This window comes from Telmatherina bonti, assembly GCF_933228915.1.
Source record: "Telmatherina bonti genome assembly, chromosome: 6".
Taxonomy (NCBI): Eukaryota; Metazoa; Chordata; class Actinopteri; order Atheriniformes; family Telmatherinidae; genus Telmatherina; species Telmatherina bonti.
The window spans coordinates 30,906,231-30,920,769 of NC_136624.1; the positions used below are offsets into that span (position 1 = coordinate 30,906,231).

At 39.1% G+C, this 14,539-nt stretch overlaps 3 protein-coding genes across 3 annotated transcripts; 1 reads left to right on the forward strand and 2 right to left on the reverse strand.

The window, feature by feature from the left end:
• Positions 1-1,054: 1,054 nt before the first annotated feature.
• Positions 1,055-3,115, reverse strand: LOC306757140 (olfactory receptor class A-like protein 4; the record flags this gene model as incomplete). Its single annotated transcript, XM_079242104.1, has 4 exons — positions 1,055-1,267; positions 1,470-1,715; positions 2,448-2,711; positions 2,903-3,115. 4 exons carry the CDS (start codon positions 3,113-3,115, stop codon positions 1,055-1,057), a joined length of 936 nt encoding a protein of 311 aa, XP_079098230.1.
• A 4,440-nt stretch (positions 3,116-7,555) lies between these two features.
• On the reverse strand, positions 7,556-11,366 carry LOC306757141 (von Willebrand factor A domain-containing protein 1-like; the record flags this gene model as incomplete). Its single annotated transcript, XM_079242105.1, has 6 exons — positions 7,556-7,578; positions 7,668-7,967; positions 8,177-8,452; positions 9,736-10,014; positions 10,158-10,691; positions 11,336-11,366. 6 exons carry the CDS (start codon positions 11,364-11,366, stop codon positions 7,556-7,558), a joined length of 1,443 nt encoding a protein of 480 aa, XP_079098231.1.
• Positions 11,367-13,142: 1,776 nt separating this feature from the next.
• Positions 13,143-14,324, forward strand: LOC306757143 (olfactory receptor class A-like protein 4; the record flags this gene model as incomplete). The annotated part of the gene is made up of 2 exons (XM_079242107.1): positions 13,143-13,229; positions 13,317-14,324. The coding sequence occupies 2 exons, from the start codon at positions 13,143-13,145 to the stop codon at positions 14,322-14,324; spliced, it is 1,095 nt and encodes a 364-aa protein (XP_079098233.1).
• Positions 14,325-14,539: the final 215 nt, after the last annotated feature.

The window sequence follows — 14,539 nt, forward strand, 5'->3', positions numbered from 1 at the left end:
AATTAAACTTGAATATAACTTGAAAGAAACATGGCAGACATCACTGCATGTGGCAGCAGTCAAGGGGTCTTTATCATTATTTATAGGAATATGGCAACAGAAATTAAACAAAAAGACAAACAAAAGACCGGCTGAGTGTATAACTGAGTTTTTTCTTCTTAAAATTGAAATGTCAATTTAAGTAAAATCATGTAATGGTTCAAATGGCAAAGCTGCCACCAGTAACACTTCATTTCTCAAGGCCAACTATGCATGTGCTTATATATGACAAGGTTAGGGTTAGGGTTAAAGTATTCCCAAAGATTTCCTGGATGTTTAAAAAAACATTTGCGACGACTTGTGTTAAAAATAAAAGAAAGAAATTATGTTGGCTATCTGAAACGTAGATACATGCAAAACTCTTAAATAATAATAAAATATTAATAGTTTCTGTCGATCATTTAAACATTAGTGTAGGTTTTAGGAATGTTGTCTCATGATGCTACACAGAAATATCCAAAATGCACACAATTACAGCAGAGGTGGCCAACGCCAGTACTTGAGAGCCACAGTCCTGCCAGTGTTAGGCATTTCCCTGCTGCGACACACCTGACTCAAATCAGTGGGAAATTAGCAGATTTGAGCAGTGCTTGATGTCAAGCTCTGCACAAGTCTGCTAATTAAGTCTGATGTGTGTCAGGTGTGTTGTAGCAGTGAAACGCCTAACGCTGGCAGAACCACAGCTTTTAATTGGCCGGAGTTGGCCACACCTGAATGACACAATGTTGTGTAAAGAGCACAGTGCAAGCCAAAGTCCAGGTTTAAGTCTCCAAATTTAGAGAAGTTTCTGCTACTCCATGACATCATGTAAATGTTCTTTAAATGTCAGCTCGATTTCCGGATCAGTTCAATCTTTGGAGAAACATAGACTACTTGAAAATTAGTTGAATCAGTATTAACACTTCATTCACACCCACGAGTGTTTTAGTTGAGGAAAGATGACGCTTATAATGTCTCTCCATTGTCTTTACTGCAGCCCAAAGGGCTTCTTCAGGATGTCATTCAGAAAGCTTTGTTAGTGTGTGAGGAAAGACTTAACACAGGAACGGAGCCGCCGATGTCCAGCTGCCAGAACAAGAGGTGACATGGCGATGAAGAGAATATTTGCAAATCTAGAGATGATCAGAAGAAATTCAGCTGATGAGTCCTTGTTGTAGTTGAAATAGTTTACAGAGATAATGCTGGTTCCCCAAGATATGATAAAGAGCATGATGAGAGTGAGAATCACCTGGAAAATCACACAAGGGAAAGACATTCTCTTACTGAAAAGAATAAAGAAAAGATACAGTAAATATTAAACAAAGTAGTTGTGAGCCATAGATGACCCTAGTTGAAATTGTCTACTGATTATTACTAATTACAACTGTTTCTTTGTTGTCAAATAACACAAATTGAGTGCCTTCCAAACAGAGATCCTGTCTGTTTCTCACCTTGGCAGCTCGCTTCTCAGCTGGTATTCGTTTTGTAACAGGTGCATCTTGCACTGAACTCCGGACTCTACCGTGGTTGTAAAGTCTGTACAGGGAACCCAGGTTGGTAATTGCCATCAGGATGATCGGAAATATTTCATGTAACACCATGGATGTGGTGGCATAAGCCAGGCCATTGTAGATGGAAGGAAAGTTCCAAATGCAGCCCAGCAGGGGGCGCGTTGTACTGCTTACCAGCATCAAGGTCTAAAAAAAGAGAAAAAGGATTAGTGTAGTCAATGTAGAGGGATTAATCCGAAGAAAGGAAAACCTTTTTGACATACAGCTACATTTTTTCTAACTATACTACGCTGCTTTTAAGTGACAAATCCAGAAGAGCTAGTCCACACATGAAAACACTCTTTTCATGAGTTTGTAGCAGAATCAACTTGCAGTTTGTGTGATTTTTCTCCAAAAGACCAGATCACTGTTACCAGTGAATACAAGATGACCTCACCAACCATTTTTCATGGTGTGGAGCAGAGATCAATAACTCCAGTCTTTGATGGTTACTGTCCTGCTTTTTTTTTTTTTTTTTTTTTACACGTTTCCTTACTGCAACACACCTGACTCACATTAGTGGGTCATTGGGAGGGTTGTGCAGGACTTGACAACAAACCACTGAAAATCGACTTATTTTTTAATTATTTCAACCAATTGCATATCTGAGAATAACAATATATGCACATAAATATATACATACATACACATAAATATATACATACAGGTATAGACATAGGAATAGAAATAGATATAGCTTTTTGTGCATTTAAGATACCATGTTTTTGATACATACCACCAAAAGTAGAGGTATATATTGGTATATTTTTTAAAATATACAGTTTTAATAATTTAATATATAGAATGAATTACAATTTGGAATTACAATTTGGTTAATATAGTTTAGTTAAAGCTAATGTGTCCCATTGTTGTTTTCACCTCTGTAGAATTTACGTTTCCATTCATGGAAAAGATAAAAGCAGGAGTGGAGTAGAGAAGGTTGATTAACCAGATGAAGCCCAAACTCAGCAGCAGTGTGGTTGGGATGCTGCGAGAGGCTTGAATAATCCCAACAGTAGGAGCCACGCGCCTCAGAGTCTGCAGATGGAATGCACTGAGGAAGAGTGTTGACCACACGTTGACCGATCGCAGCCACACCCAGATTCCCATGAGGAACTGACACCAGCCTTTAGATGAGTACAGCTGGAAAGAAAACATGGTTGTCAAGGCAGACAAAAACCTCCAGTTCAGGTACAACTGTTTAATTTATTTCTTTTGCACATATTACTTATGTATTGTCATGCACACAAAATGATCTTTGTTTGAACAGAATCATTGACATGGCATTGGGAGCAGAACACAAACCAAAGTGTGTAATTTCAAATACAACTTACCTGTAAGCCCAAGTCTGAGATAATAAGCAGTAGGTTCCTCGTCAGAGACACCATCAAGTTCGATAGAGCCATATTAATAATTATGATGTCCGAGTTATGTCCTCCAGTCCGGTCTGTGATCACACTCTTCCCAATGACCCCAATCACAATGGCATTACCAAAAATGCCCAGGATCACCAGAATGATGTAAAGGGCGATCTGAACAGATGACATCGCTACAAGTTTTGCGTTTTTATGTTCAGCCATGGAGTCAGTCTCTCTTTCAAAATCCTGCATCTGAAGTAGCTGCAACAGCCGGTCACAAAGTCTTCCCGTCGGATGAATGTACAGCAAATATAAATTAGTTTAAACTTGCAATAATGCAGCCAACATTAACACATTGAGTACACAGCCATAAGAATAAGTTGTATGTTTCCCGTTTACGTGCAGTTACCTAAGTTTCTTAGGAGCCTGTGAAGGAAAATGATCTTGCATGTAACACCACAGCAAAAAAATAAAAAAAGAAAAAAGTTTGATATATTGCAAAGCATCATGATGTTTTACACCTCATGGGGACTGAGGGTGCATGTTAATGAAACACAAGAGATTAATCAGTTTGTCAGAATGTTATGTGCTGCCATTGCAACTTTACCATGTAATGCTCAAGACCCTGAGGGAAGTGGAGACCTGTTAGTGTGTATGTACTGCTGATTAGGTGTATTTCAACAGATGAGGCAAAAAAAAAAAAAAAGAAAACTAAAACAAATGTGAGCAATCTTACATTTTGACTATGTCATTAGTGGGGATTAGTTGTCAATGGCAGCATTTTTAAAACAGTGCATGAAGCTGCGGGGACTATCCTCATTACATTTTAGTTTTTACAAACTTTTCAACAAATTCCAACTTGTTGGAAACTACAACAAAAGCACACAAAAAGGAGCATGTCAGGGTGTCGATATGTTTTGACTGGAGCATGACATTCCAGGCACACATCCAATACAAACCAGATTTTAAAAAGAGAGTTTACAAAAATATTAATTCAATTCAATTCAATTCAATACTTTATTAGGTCCCCGTAGGGCAATTTGTGTGCAGCCAGTAGCATAAAAGTGCAATCAGTCAACAACAACAAACAATAAAAATAATAAAATAATAAAAGGCAAGTTAAATAACAGTGGAAACACGGTAAGATGAGAACATCACAGCACATGAAGCCACGCCAAAAGTAGCAAATTAACAACTATGATTCATTTAAAAATCCAATGGCTCTTGGGATGAAGGAGTTTCTGACTCTATTGGTTTTAAACTTAGGCACGCAATATCTTCTGCCTGAGCGCAATGGCTGAAACTGCCTGTGCAGAGGATGGGCAGGATCTGCAAGGATTTTCTTTGCCTTGCATACAGCCCTGCATTTGTAAAGATCCCACAAATCACTTAAATGACAGCCAGTAATTTTGCTGTACTCTTTAACTATGCTTTGTAAGCGGTTTCGATTTTTAAGATTTAACATGCCAAACCAGCAAAGAAAAGCAAAGGTAAGAGTTGACTCCACAAAACAGGAATAAAACATTTTCATAAAAACATTGTCAACGTTAAAAAATCTCAATTTACGAAGGAAGTGCATTTTCTGGTGAGCTTTACTACAGACAGCATCAACCTGGGTGTCGAATGTTAATTTACTGTCCAGTACTGTTCCCAAGTACTTGTACTGATGCACCACCTCAACTACCTGTCCATTTATCAGGGCAGGAGGGAGGGCAGGAGTGGATTTCCTAAAATCTATCAACAATTCTTTTGTCTTTGACACATTTATGTGCAGGAAAGAAGACTGACACCACTCAAGAAAGTCAGTCAAGACAGGGCCATGATCAAGAACATCACCAGAGACCAGAGAAACTATGACAGAATCATCAGCAAACTTAATGACATGGCGGTTCTCATGGAGGCTTTGGCACATATTTGTGTACAATACAAACAACAAGGGAGACAAAATGCAACCCTGAGGTGCACCAGTGGAGGAAACCAGAGAGTCAGACAGAATGCTGTTGACTCTAACTTGCTGAGTCCTGCATGTTAGAAAGTCAATTAGCCATAGAATCAAAGTTCCATCCACATTCATATATTTAAGTCTCTCTGCCAGTAGATGTGGCTGAATTGAGTTGAAGGCTGAGGAAAAGTCAATGAAGAGCAGCCGCACTAACGCACTTAAAGCATAAGTTAAATGTGAATGAGCAAAAAGAAACGTTTTTCTATCAATAATACAAATAGGATTTAAGTGGTGCGTTATGCAGCCCCATCCATTGTATTGCTTATGATTTAAATTATTGCAGATTAGGAATATGAATCTCTTCTTGAAAACACATTTTTATGTATGACCTGTAGTAATGTTAAATTAGTCATAATGTTTTCCATGTAATATTTTTACAATATCTGATTACAACCAACAGCAACCAGATTTTCTAACACCAGAGAAAACATGATGTGGTATTTTACTTATTTATTTTGTATGTACATTTTTGTAATTGACCTTTATGTTCTTAAATGAATTCAGTACCATTAAAATGAATATTTGTTAATTTATTTTCTATAATACTTATTCCAGTTCAGGGTTGTGGTTAAGCTGGATTTAGCAGGCGAGAGGCAGGGTTCACTCTGGACAGGTTACCGGTCTATGACAGAATATACTGTAAGTTCATTTCCAACAATTATCACGGTACATATGAGCTGTTGGCATCAAATAATTAAACAGTACCAGTATAATGAGACAAACCTCTTTTTACTGGTAGAAAACATATGGTCTTGCTTCACACACATTACATCACCATTTACATCTCATCACTGGTAGAACTGCAGAAAGAAGGGAATCACTGTGACCTCAGCGCTACATTCGATTCAGCCACAAAATGTTAATTACTGAGTGAAACAATGATAGGAAAGAACATAAACTTAGCTGTCCAGGTAAGTAACACTACATTACAGGTGATGCTGGTCTACTCAGTCTCATAAGTATAACAATACATCTTCTTTCAGGTGTCTGTGTCGCTGGTCTTCTTCTTAAATCTTGTCAATTTCCTCCATGTTGGCCTTCTGGAGTCTTATTACATGTATCAGTTTTTCCATCAATGCATCATTTCCAAAACAATTTGACTCCACTGGTCCAGAGTCTGCGGTTCTGCCTGGTTCCACCTTCTTGTTATTTACCTTTTTACAAGTGACTGTTAGAATCTAATTAGATGCTCATCATTAGCCTGTGCACATTCATGTCAATGTTTACAATGGCACAAAACAGAAACATTCAGTTGCAAACTATCGCCCAAAATTCACCTCAATGCCTGATTTACATTTTCCCAAAAGGGCTCTATCTTTGGACCCATCCAAAATACATGACAGGTTCTGGTCGAGCCATTTCCTCTTAATAAGTGGGGACATAAAAAACTGAATCAAGTTCTTCCATAAGAACTCCCTCCACTTGTGTGAATTAGTAGTCAAAGTGTTCTTTCACCTATTCTGCCAATGGTTTTATGTGTTTGTTCATATTATCACAAGTAAATCACTGTGAACTCATTAGAAAACTACCCTCAAGGCCACACAGCCATCTTACATTTAACCCTTTAACAGAGGCCAGAGAAAAATGTTTGTGTTTTTTCCATTTGTTTTGGACAAGAATAAACAGAATAAATGTTCTTAGTAAATAGTTGAGATGTTAAAAATAAGAAGTTAATAATAATAATATAACAAGAGTGAAATGGTTGAAATTTGAACCAGTCGTGTTTTAACAAGCACTTAGTTTGGGTTTTACATACCCAAACCAATTGGTAGAGATGGCTCTGGCAGGTTTATTTCCCCAATTTTTTAAGAAATTCAAAGTCTCAGCAAATTTGCCAAATGGTAGGCAGGGACCTTAAAGGGTTAAAGCTTCATTGGCTTAAAGCAAATTAAACTAATCCATTCTAGAGGATCTGAAAATTAGAAAAGGAACATTTTGTACACGCAGACATTAATCTGAAAACACTGTGGTGGTAGTATAAAAGTTTCAGGGTTAAGTTGACCAGTGTAAATCGGCAGGGTTCTGGCCTTGTTTACATGTTTTTACTCTTTTTAAGAAATATTAATGAAGGAAAAATAAAACAAAAAAAAAAACAAAAGAAAACCCCAATCCAGTGACTTGTTAAGCACCTGTAGTGCTGCTATTTATTGGAGCACTACAGGTGCTGCTATTTCAAGTGATGAAATGATGATGCCACAGACACCTAAAATCAATACATTTCTAAAGCTGATCTTCAACAAAAACAAGATAAAACAGCTTTTGCAGTCAAACCTTGGCTCACAAAAACCTTTTTTTCCCCCATAGAAATAAAACATTTTAACATTTCAAAGGATGCCTGACCCTTGAAAAGTGAAAGCATAAACTCGACACTACACTTGCATTTCTGAAAAATATTAGTGTTTCATATCATTTCAGGCATTAATTCCTCATACTGGCAGCTTATCTGTGACCAGTTTACACTCCTGACTGATATCTTTAAACAAATAAGTTGGTGTGAGACTTAAAAATAAGTACTTGCTCAGTAGGTTGAAATGTTGGAATGGTGTGGTGAGATTAAACTTTGTCACAATAACTCACCTTAAAATAAATATTTGCCTTAGCAAAAAGAAAAATGCATCTCCTGCACTCTATGTTGTGGATCCAAGACTGGCTGGAATGAAAGGACGAAAGAAAGGTGATCAAACAGATAACTGCAGTAACGAGAGCAGAAAATCACTTGATAGTTTCATCTGAACCAACCACGGTGTGTCTTGGCAGTGCAGCATATCCCATCTCCTCTGCCTGAGCTGTAAACTGGAGAAACACACACTCGACTTTTCGGTGCAAGGTGGGTGAGTCTCACTGAAGGTGTGCTAGGAGGCAGATATTTGGAGGAAAGGGTGCGTTCTGAGGGGGAACTCTGGTAGTTTTTTGTCTCCCAGCTTACCCAGTAGCCTTTCAACCCCTCTTCATGAGCATGCATTATTGCTTGCACCTCCTCTGCCTCCACCTCTTGTCCCTCTATGGGGACCAGCTGCAGGTCAGCCAGGGCAGGCAAAGCTGTTACAGGGTAAACAAAGAAAGGAGAGGAGGCAACGATTTTTACTGCTTTGTTAAGTGAAGCTGATACAGGATCAACACGTTGGATTGATTCACTAAAAAGCTCTGAAGTGTCGACTTTAAAGGAGAAGTAAACACAATTGTCCTGGTTTTAACCAGAGACCCAGCCTCAGACTCTAAGATATAAAAACATCAATCTAATGGTGTACCTTCCCGAGTACATGCCCTGACAGACATGGCTCTTTCTTTCCCATCCACATGCAGAGCGCTGATTGTGACCAGATACTGAGTGCCTGGCGCCAGGTCTGTCAGTAGAGCAGAGGTTTTCTGGCTGGGTAACATCATAGTCTGGACACGTCCACTTGGAATAGCACCATATTCCAGTGTGTATGTTTGTACCCAAGCTGGTTGCAGGGGACCCCAGCTGACACGGATCTGATGAGGGCCAGACTCGGACAATGAGACTTCTGCTGGACTTAAAATATCTGGCAAAACACAAGAAGAACATGGTCGACTATAACAGACACACAGTATCAAACTTAAAGGCCCTTAAAATCTAATCAATCAACAGGACACCAAAATAAAGAGAAAATGGATCACATTAACTGCTGGTGATGCTACACAAGACTCTGGTCCAAACCACTCAACTTTCATCCACTGCTATACATCTTGCAAACTACATATTTAGAGTTCATTCAACATAAAGCCTTGAACCAAAACAGACACAGTAATAATAGATCACATGAATTTAACTTTCCTTGGAAGACTGGCAGATGTGTGTCACCATCTTGTCAAAACAGTGTGTGAGACTAACCATTTCCGTTGTCGCGATATTAGTTCACGTCCCGCTATGGAGGCACACTAGAGAACTCAAAGTGTGCAGAACTTTAGGATTAGCAGGATATAAACAAATGATATAGAAATAGGAGGTTAAAAAAAGGGAGACATGTTGCATTACACATGCTGCATTGTTGATGGTACCTCAATTTGCCAAATTAAGAAAAAAAAAAAGTGGCTGGCCCATGTAACAATGAATTCTGAGAATTTTACAAGCTAATGCATGACACATGGTAGAAATCATAACCAGGACTGACTCCATCAGAAGACAACCAACTGTGCCATCACCCGTCCAGAATACCTCGCCCATGATTGGCCCACCAGTCTGCTGTCTAGCTGGAGCTCTACTATATAACCCGACTGCTGATGAACATTCAGGACAGCTGTGGTTGTTAAGAGTTGTTTTTGGAGACTTGTTGAAAGCTGAAGCTGCCTTTAAAAGAGTCTTCATGGTGGACTGTCTTTGGATATCTTGTTAGTGTTTTTGAGATGTAAAACGATTCTGTTGTTTTGTTTTTTTTTGTTGTTTTTTTTTTTGGCAATAAATGATTACCTATACCATTTGCATTTGTCTTTAATGTTGCTGCCCCTTTTCCAAACCCAGCAGAGTTAGGGTTGTAACAGTTACCACAAAATGTAAATTAGCAGACAGGATTTCTCATTTTATACAAAATATCAGAGAGGCATTAAAACATGTAAAGGAAGTCAGCACTGCAAGTAGGAGCCTGATCTCTGGACTTTTAACCATGGAAAGTTGTTTCTATACATTTTCATGATAACTGAGCAAACGCCATCTGAGGAACCAGTTGAGAAATTGCCTTTTCCCCAGTAGTTTCTGCCTTAACTGTCTATACTGTTCCTTCTTTTGTGACATGACAGAAATGTGGAAACAAAAGTATTAAAAGCAGAAATCAGCGCTACATCTTCATACCTGGAAGTGTGGTGAAGTTTATGGAGAGAGTGTTGAACAGCCTCTGGTTGGACTCTGGATGGAGAAAAGCTGTGTATGTAGTTTCAGGCTGCAGGTTGGTTAGCTCTTCTCTGCTGGTGTCGCCTGATAGAGTCTTTCTGATCTCAGGGTTGGTTTTCCTCGCAGAATTATACCACAGCTCATAGTAACCACTGTAGGCATTCAGAACAGGATGCCACTGCAGCACAGCACTATGCGAGGTCAAGTGGGCCACTCTCAGCCATTCTGAACAAATAATTTCTATAGATATGAGACAAGATGAGGAGAGACAGGAAAACAGATTAACTCCAGAGGCTGCAGCGAATAAAACTGCAATAATAATAAAATAAAGATTGTTCTGGGTAAAACAACAATCCATCAACAACCATAAACCTCACACATACTGATGATGGCCCTCCTGAGATCCTCTGTTATAATGTCAATGCTGTCTATGTCCACAGAATATAGGTGAGACTCCTCTGGAGGTGTTACCACCCGTTTTAACACCTGATAGTTGCCATGAATAGTATAAACAATTAACACAGAAACTCCTTGTGCCTTCAGCTCGGACATTGGTTTGTCCACATCTCCAGGATGGACTCCATCAGTCAACCACAGCAGGATCTTTGGCACATTAGCCTTTGTTAGTATCTGTGTGGCCATTTGTAGAGCCACCTCAGTGTTAGTGTCTCCCTGCAGCTGGCTGACACTCCGCAGGGCTTTCTGCAGGCTATTCTTGTCCTGGTGGACATCCAGGCCAAATTCCAGGTGAGGACTGGTGCCGACCTGCAGCAGAGCCACTCTGGTGTACCCTCGACCCAATGAAAAGGGATGAAGCAGATCAGCAGCAAAGAGCAAAAAGCGAGAGAACTCATAGTTTGATACGCTTCCAGAAGAGTCCAGCAAGAGGAGGATGTCCCCTTCACAGGAGTTCAACTCTGTGAAAAACAAGAAGAAAAAGTGAAAGTTAGTTTTAGGATGAAAGATTGTTCCTCATGTTATTCATCTTTTCCTCTCAGCTGGAGTAAGGGATGGTTTTTACTTTTACTTGATTTGAAAAACAGCAAGCATTTATAAGTTTCCTGATTTTGCAGGGGTTATTTGTAAAAAAAAAAAAAAAAAAAAAAAAAAAATCTAATTACATAAAAAATGTATTTTTACATCCAAAAGACAATAAGTGATGTCTTTCAGTTAAGATACTGTTTGTTAGGAATATAAGTCTGAGTTTACTATATCTTAACTCTGGTCCTGACCAACAGTTGAGGGAAATACTTAGATCAGGAGAAAAGTTTGTAAAATATCAATCAAAGTTTGTAAAACCTAAAAGGATGGAGAGTTTAAGCCAGTGTTTTTCAACCTTTTTTGAGCAAAGGCACACTTTTTTCTCTGAAAAATCACAAGGCACACCCCAAACCAAAATGTTAAAAAAAAAAAAAAAGTCCAGCTTGTCAAAGCCTCTTGAATAGGAATCAGATAAACACAAGAAAAAGGAATTTTATTGTCTTTTACTGGGGCCTGTTTGGATGAACACAGCTGCTTTTCAGACCAACTAGGTGAAATTGGGTAATTTCTCATGGCATACCTGATAATCTCTCACAGCACACTAGTGCCATGGCACAGTGGTTGAAAAACACTGGTTTAAGCAATGCAATGCAGTTCACCTGGAGAAGAGTGGACAAATGACTGTTTTCTGGTGGTTTTCCACAGTTTTAGGCTCACATAGCCTACTTAGTCAGTGTACGATTTATTTCGGTGTCCTGACATTTTATTCAGCCTGGAAAAATGAACATTATCAACTGTCTGGTGATCTACAGATGATCTCCCCTCTCATACAAATATACAAATACAAAATAAAATCAAAACAATAAAACAACTATTTTCTTAATTTGGTAGAACAGATGGCATCATTAACATGTTTAATTTTAAAATGCTTTTTATAGTTCAGCCACCAATAAAATGTAACTGTGTGGAGCAGAAAAAAACAGCATCAAGAAAATTTGCCTGGTGCACTTGGACAAGCGGCTGAGATATTCTGTTCTGCAGATTTCAGATGTTTTCCTGCATAAGCCTATGTGCCTAGGCTTGACATCTGCACAGTAACTTTGAATTAATTCTGCTTTTAATTATTTTAATATAATTTATTATTTTATTGTGATTTTGCTATTTGAATTTTCTTTTATGTTTTTTTTGTGTCTGTGATGCTTTTAATGTTTCATGTAAAGCACTTTGAATTGTCTTGTACATGAAAGGTGCTATACAAATAAACTTGCCTTACCTTTAACACACCTGACTTAAAAGAATTAATCATTGTGCAGTTTGAAAACACACTGTTGGATTTGTTCAGTTTGAGTCCGGTGTGTTGGAGCAGAGAAACATTGAAAAGCTGCAGGACAATCAAACAGGGTATTTCTGTATTGGAATCTTTGAATGGTGACTGCTGATTGAAAGGGAAAGTAATGATCAACGGTAAGAATATAATGTAAAATGAGAAATTTACTTAAAAATTTTTTTTGTTGCATGAAGGAAGAAAACTTTCTTGATGATGATTTATTCAGGCTAAAAGGAAAATATGCAAATGCAGGTGTGAGACAAATATGGTTAACTTCTTTGAACACTTTATTTGATTAAACATTGCTTAGGTGAGATTATTCCAAGGTATAATTGCCTTCTCCCAAGAGAAAGAGTTGGGAACCTGTTAGTACTAATGAGTACCAAGGGAGAGTGTAGATGGCTGACTCATTCATTCATTCATTCATTCATTTTCTTTACTGCTTGGTCCAATTAAAGGTGGCAGGGAAGCTGGGGCCAATCCCAGTATTCATTGGGCAAGAGGAAGGGTACACTCTGGACAGGTCACCAGTCCATTGCAGGACCGGATGGCTGACTAAAAGGGTAAAAAATAAAAGCTGAATCTGTGGAACAGCTTTAGCTATTAGGTTAAGGATGAGGATCACTGGCTTAGTCAATGTGATCAGTGATACATAATGATTACCCGATACCAGTTCTTATTATTTAGTTTGGCTCATCACTGAACATGCAAAAGATAAGAGGAAAAAAAGTAACATTAAGGTAAACACTCACGACCCATGGAAACATACAGGCTTTCTGTCATGTAATTAAAATGAAAAGTGTTGATACGGCTGAGATAGCATTGCGTTTACAGTTGATCTGTGATGAAGGCAGAAAACATGGAAAGTGCCAACATACTGAGTTAAACTAACCGTGTAACCTGGTCAGCAATGACTTGTTTGTCAGTATGTGCACATATAAAACACGATGAGAATCAGCAACAGCGGCAGTGTTGTGTGCGAAGCACCAATGCATTATTCTCAGGTACATGTTAATCACAAAGAGAACTCACACTATGTTGCCATACAGAGGATGATGCCATGTCAAAGGTCCTGACTGTAGATGCTATTTTGTTTGGGTTCTTGGTTTTTTCTGGCATTATTGGAAACATCTTGGTCATTCATGTGGTGAGTGAACATATGCTGTTTCTTTTCAATTGTTTGGTGGACTGAATGTTTTGAGTGAGACTGACTTCCGTCTGTTTTTAATGTCAGGTGTTTCAGACGGCCTTTGAGAGTCCTTCTCGGAGACTATCTCCCTCTGACACGATTTTGGTGCACCTGTCACTGGCCAATCTTCTGACTTCACTTTTCCGCACGGTGCCCATTTTTGTGTCGGACCTGGGCTTGGATGTGTCTCTGTCTCCAGGATGGTGTAGAGTTTTTATGTTGCTGTGGGTGTGGTGGAGAGCTGTGGGTTGCTGGGTGACTCTGGCACTCAGTGTCTTCCACTGCACCACACTGAAGCGACAGCATGTGACCTTTGGACCACTTGCAGTACAGAGGGAGAGGCGATGGGTATGGATCGTGTTGGGACTGGTGTGGGTGGCAAACTTGGTCTTCTCTATCCCTGCACTGGTGTACAGCACTCATGTTCACGGCAACGCCACTGTGGAGCTGATGGTGATCAGCTGCACAACCAGGCCTCTGTTAGGCTGTATCTGGGAGTTCCCATCTGAACAACAAGGCTCAGCTTTCTCCTCCACTTCACTTGCACTCAATGAGGTGTTGCCGCTGGTGCTGATGGTCTGCACCAATTTGGCTACACTTCATGCTCTGGTCAAGCACATCCGAGCTGTTACATCAGAGTCAGGGGGAAGCCACGGAGAACTGGATAAACACGTGTCCACTGAACGTAATGCAGCTCATGTAATCATGTCACTGGTGTTGCTCTTTGTGGTCTGCTGGGCTCTGCAGGTTGCTGCAGTTATATACTACAACCATGATGGTGGACACCACGCTGAAGGGCTGCTTACTGTAGCTCATTTCTCTGCTTCACTGTTTGTGGGATTCAGCCCCATGGTGGTGGCTCTGGGTCATGGGAAGCTAAGGAGGAAAATCAGGGGTATGATAATGGTGTGGACAAAAGTTCTCCAATGTTACAATAAGGAAATTGGAGAGGAATGTAGATCCCCAAAGACCAATGAAAAGAAGGGAAAGGAAACTGTTTCTGTTGTTCAAAAAGACATGAAGTTGAAAGCAAAAGTTAAATTGAACACATGATGGGAGAAAAGTGGGGTTGTAAAAATAATATGTAAAATCATTTAAATCCAAATTATTGGCAGATTGAGGCAAGTTAAACCTAAATACGGCCAAAACAGTGGATTAAAGCAGGTGCTTTAAATTAATTTTCTCAACAATACCGTTTTTTATGCTTTTTTTTTTATTAGAGTAACAATGTATTATTTAATTTTTCTTAATTCTACTAACCACTGTCA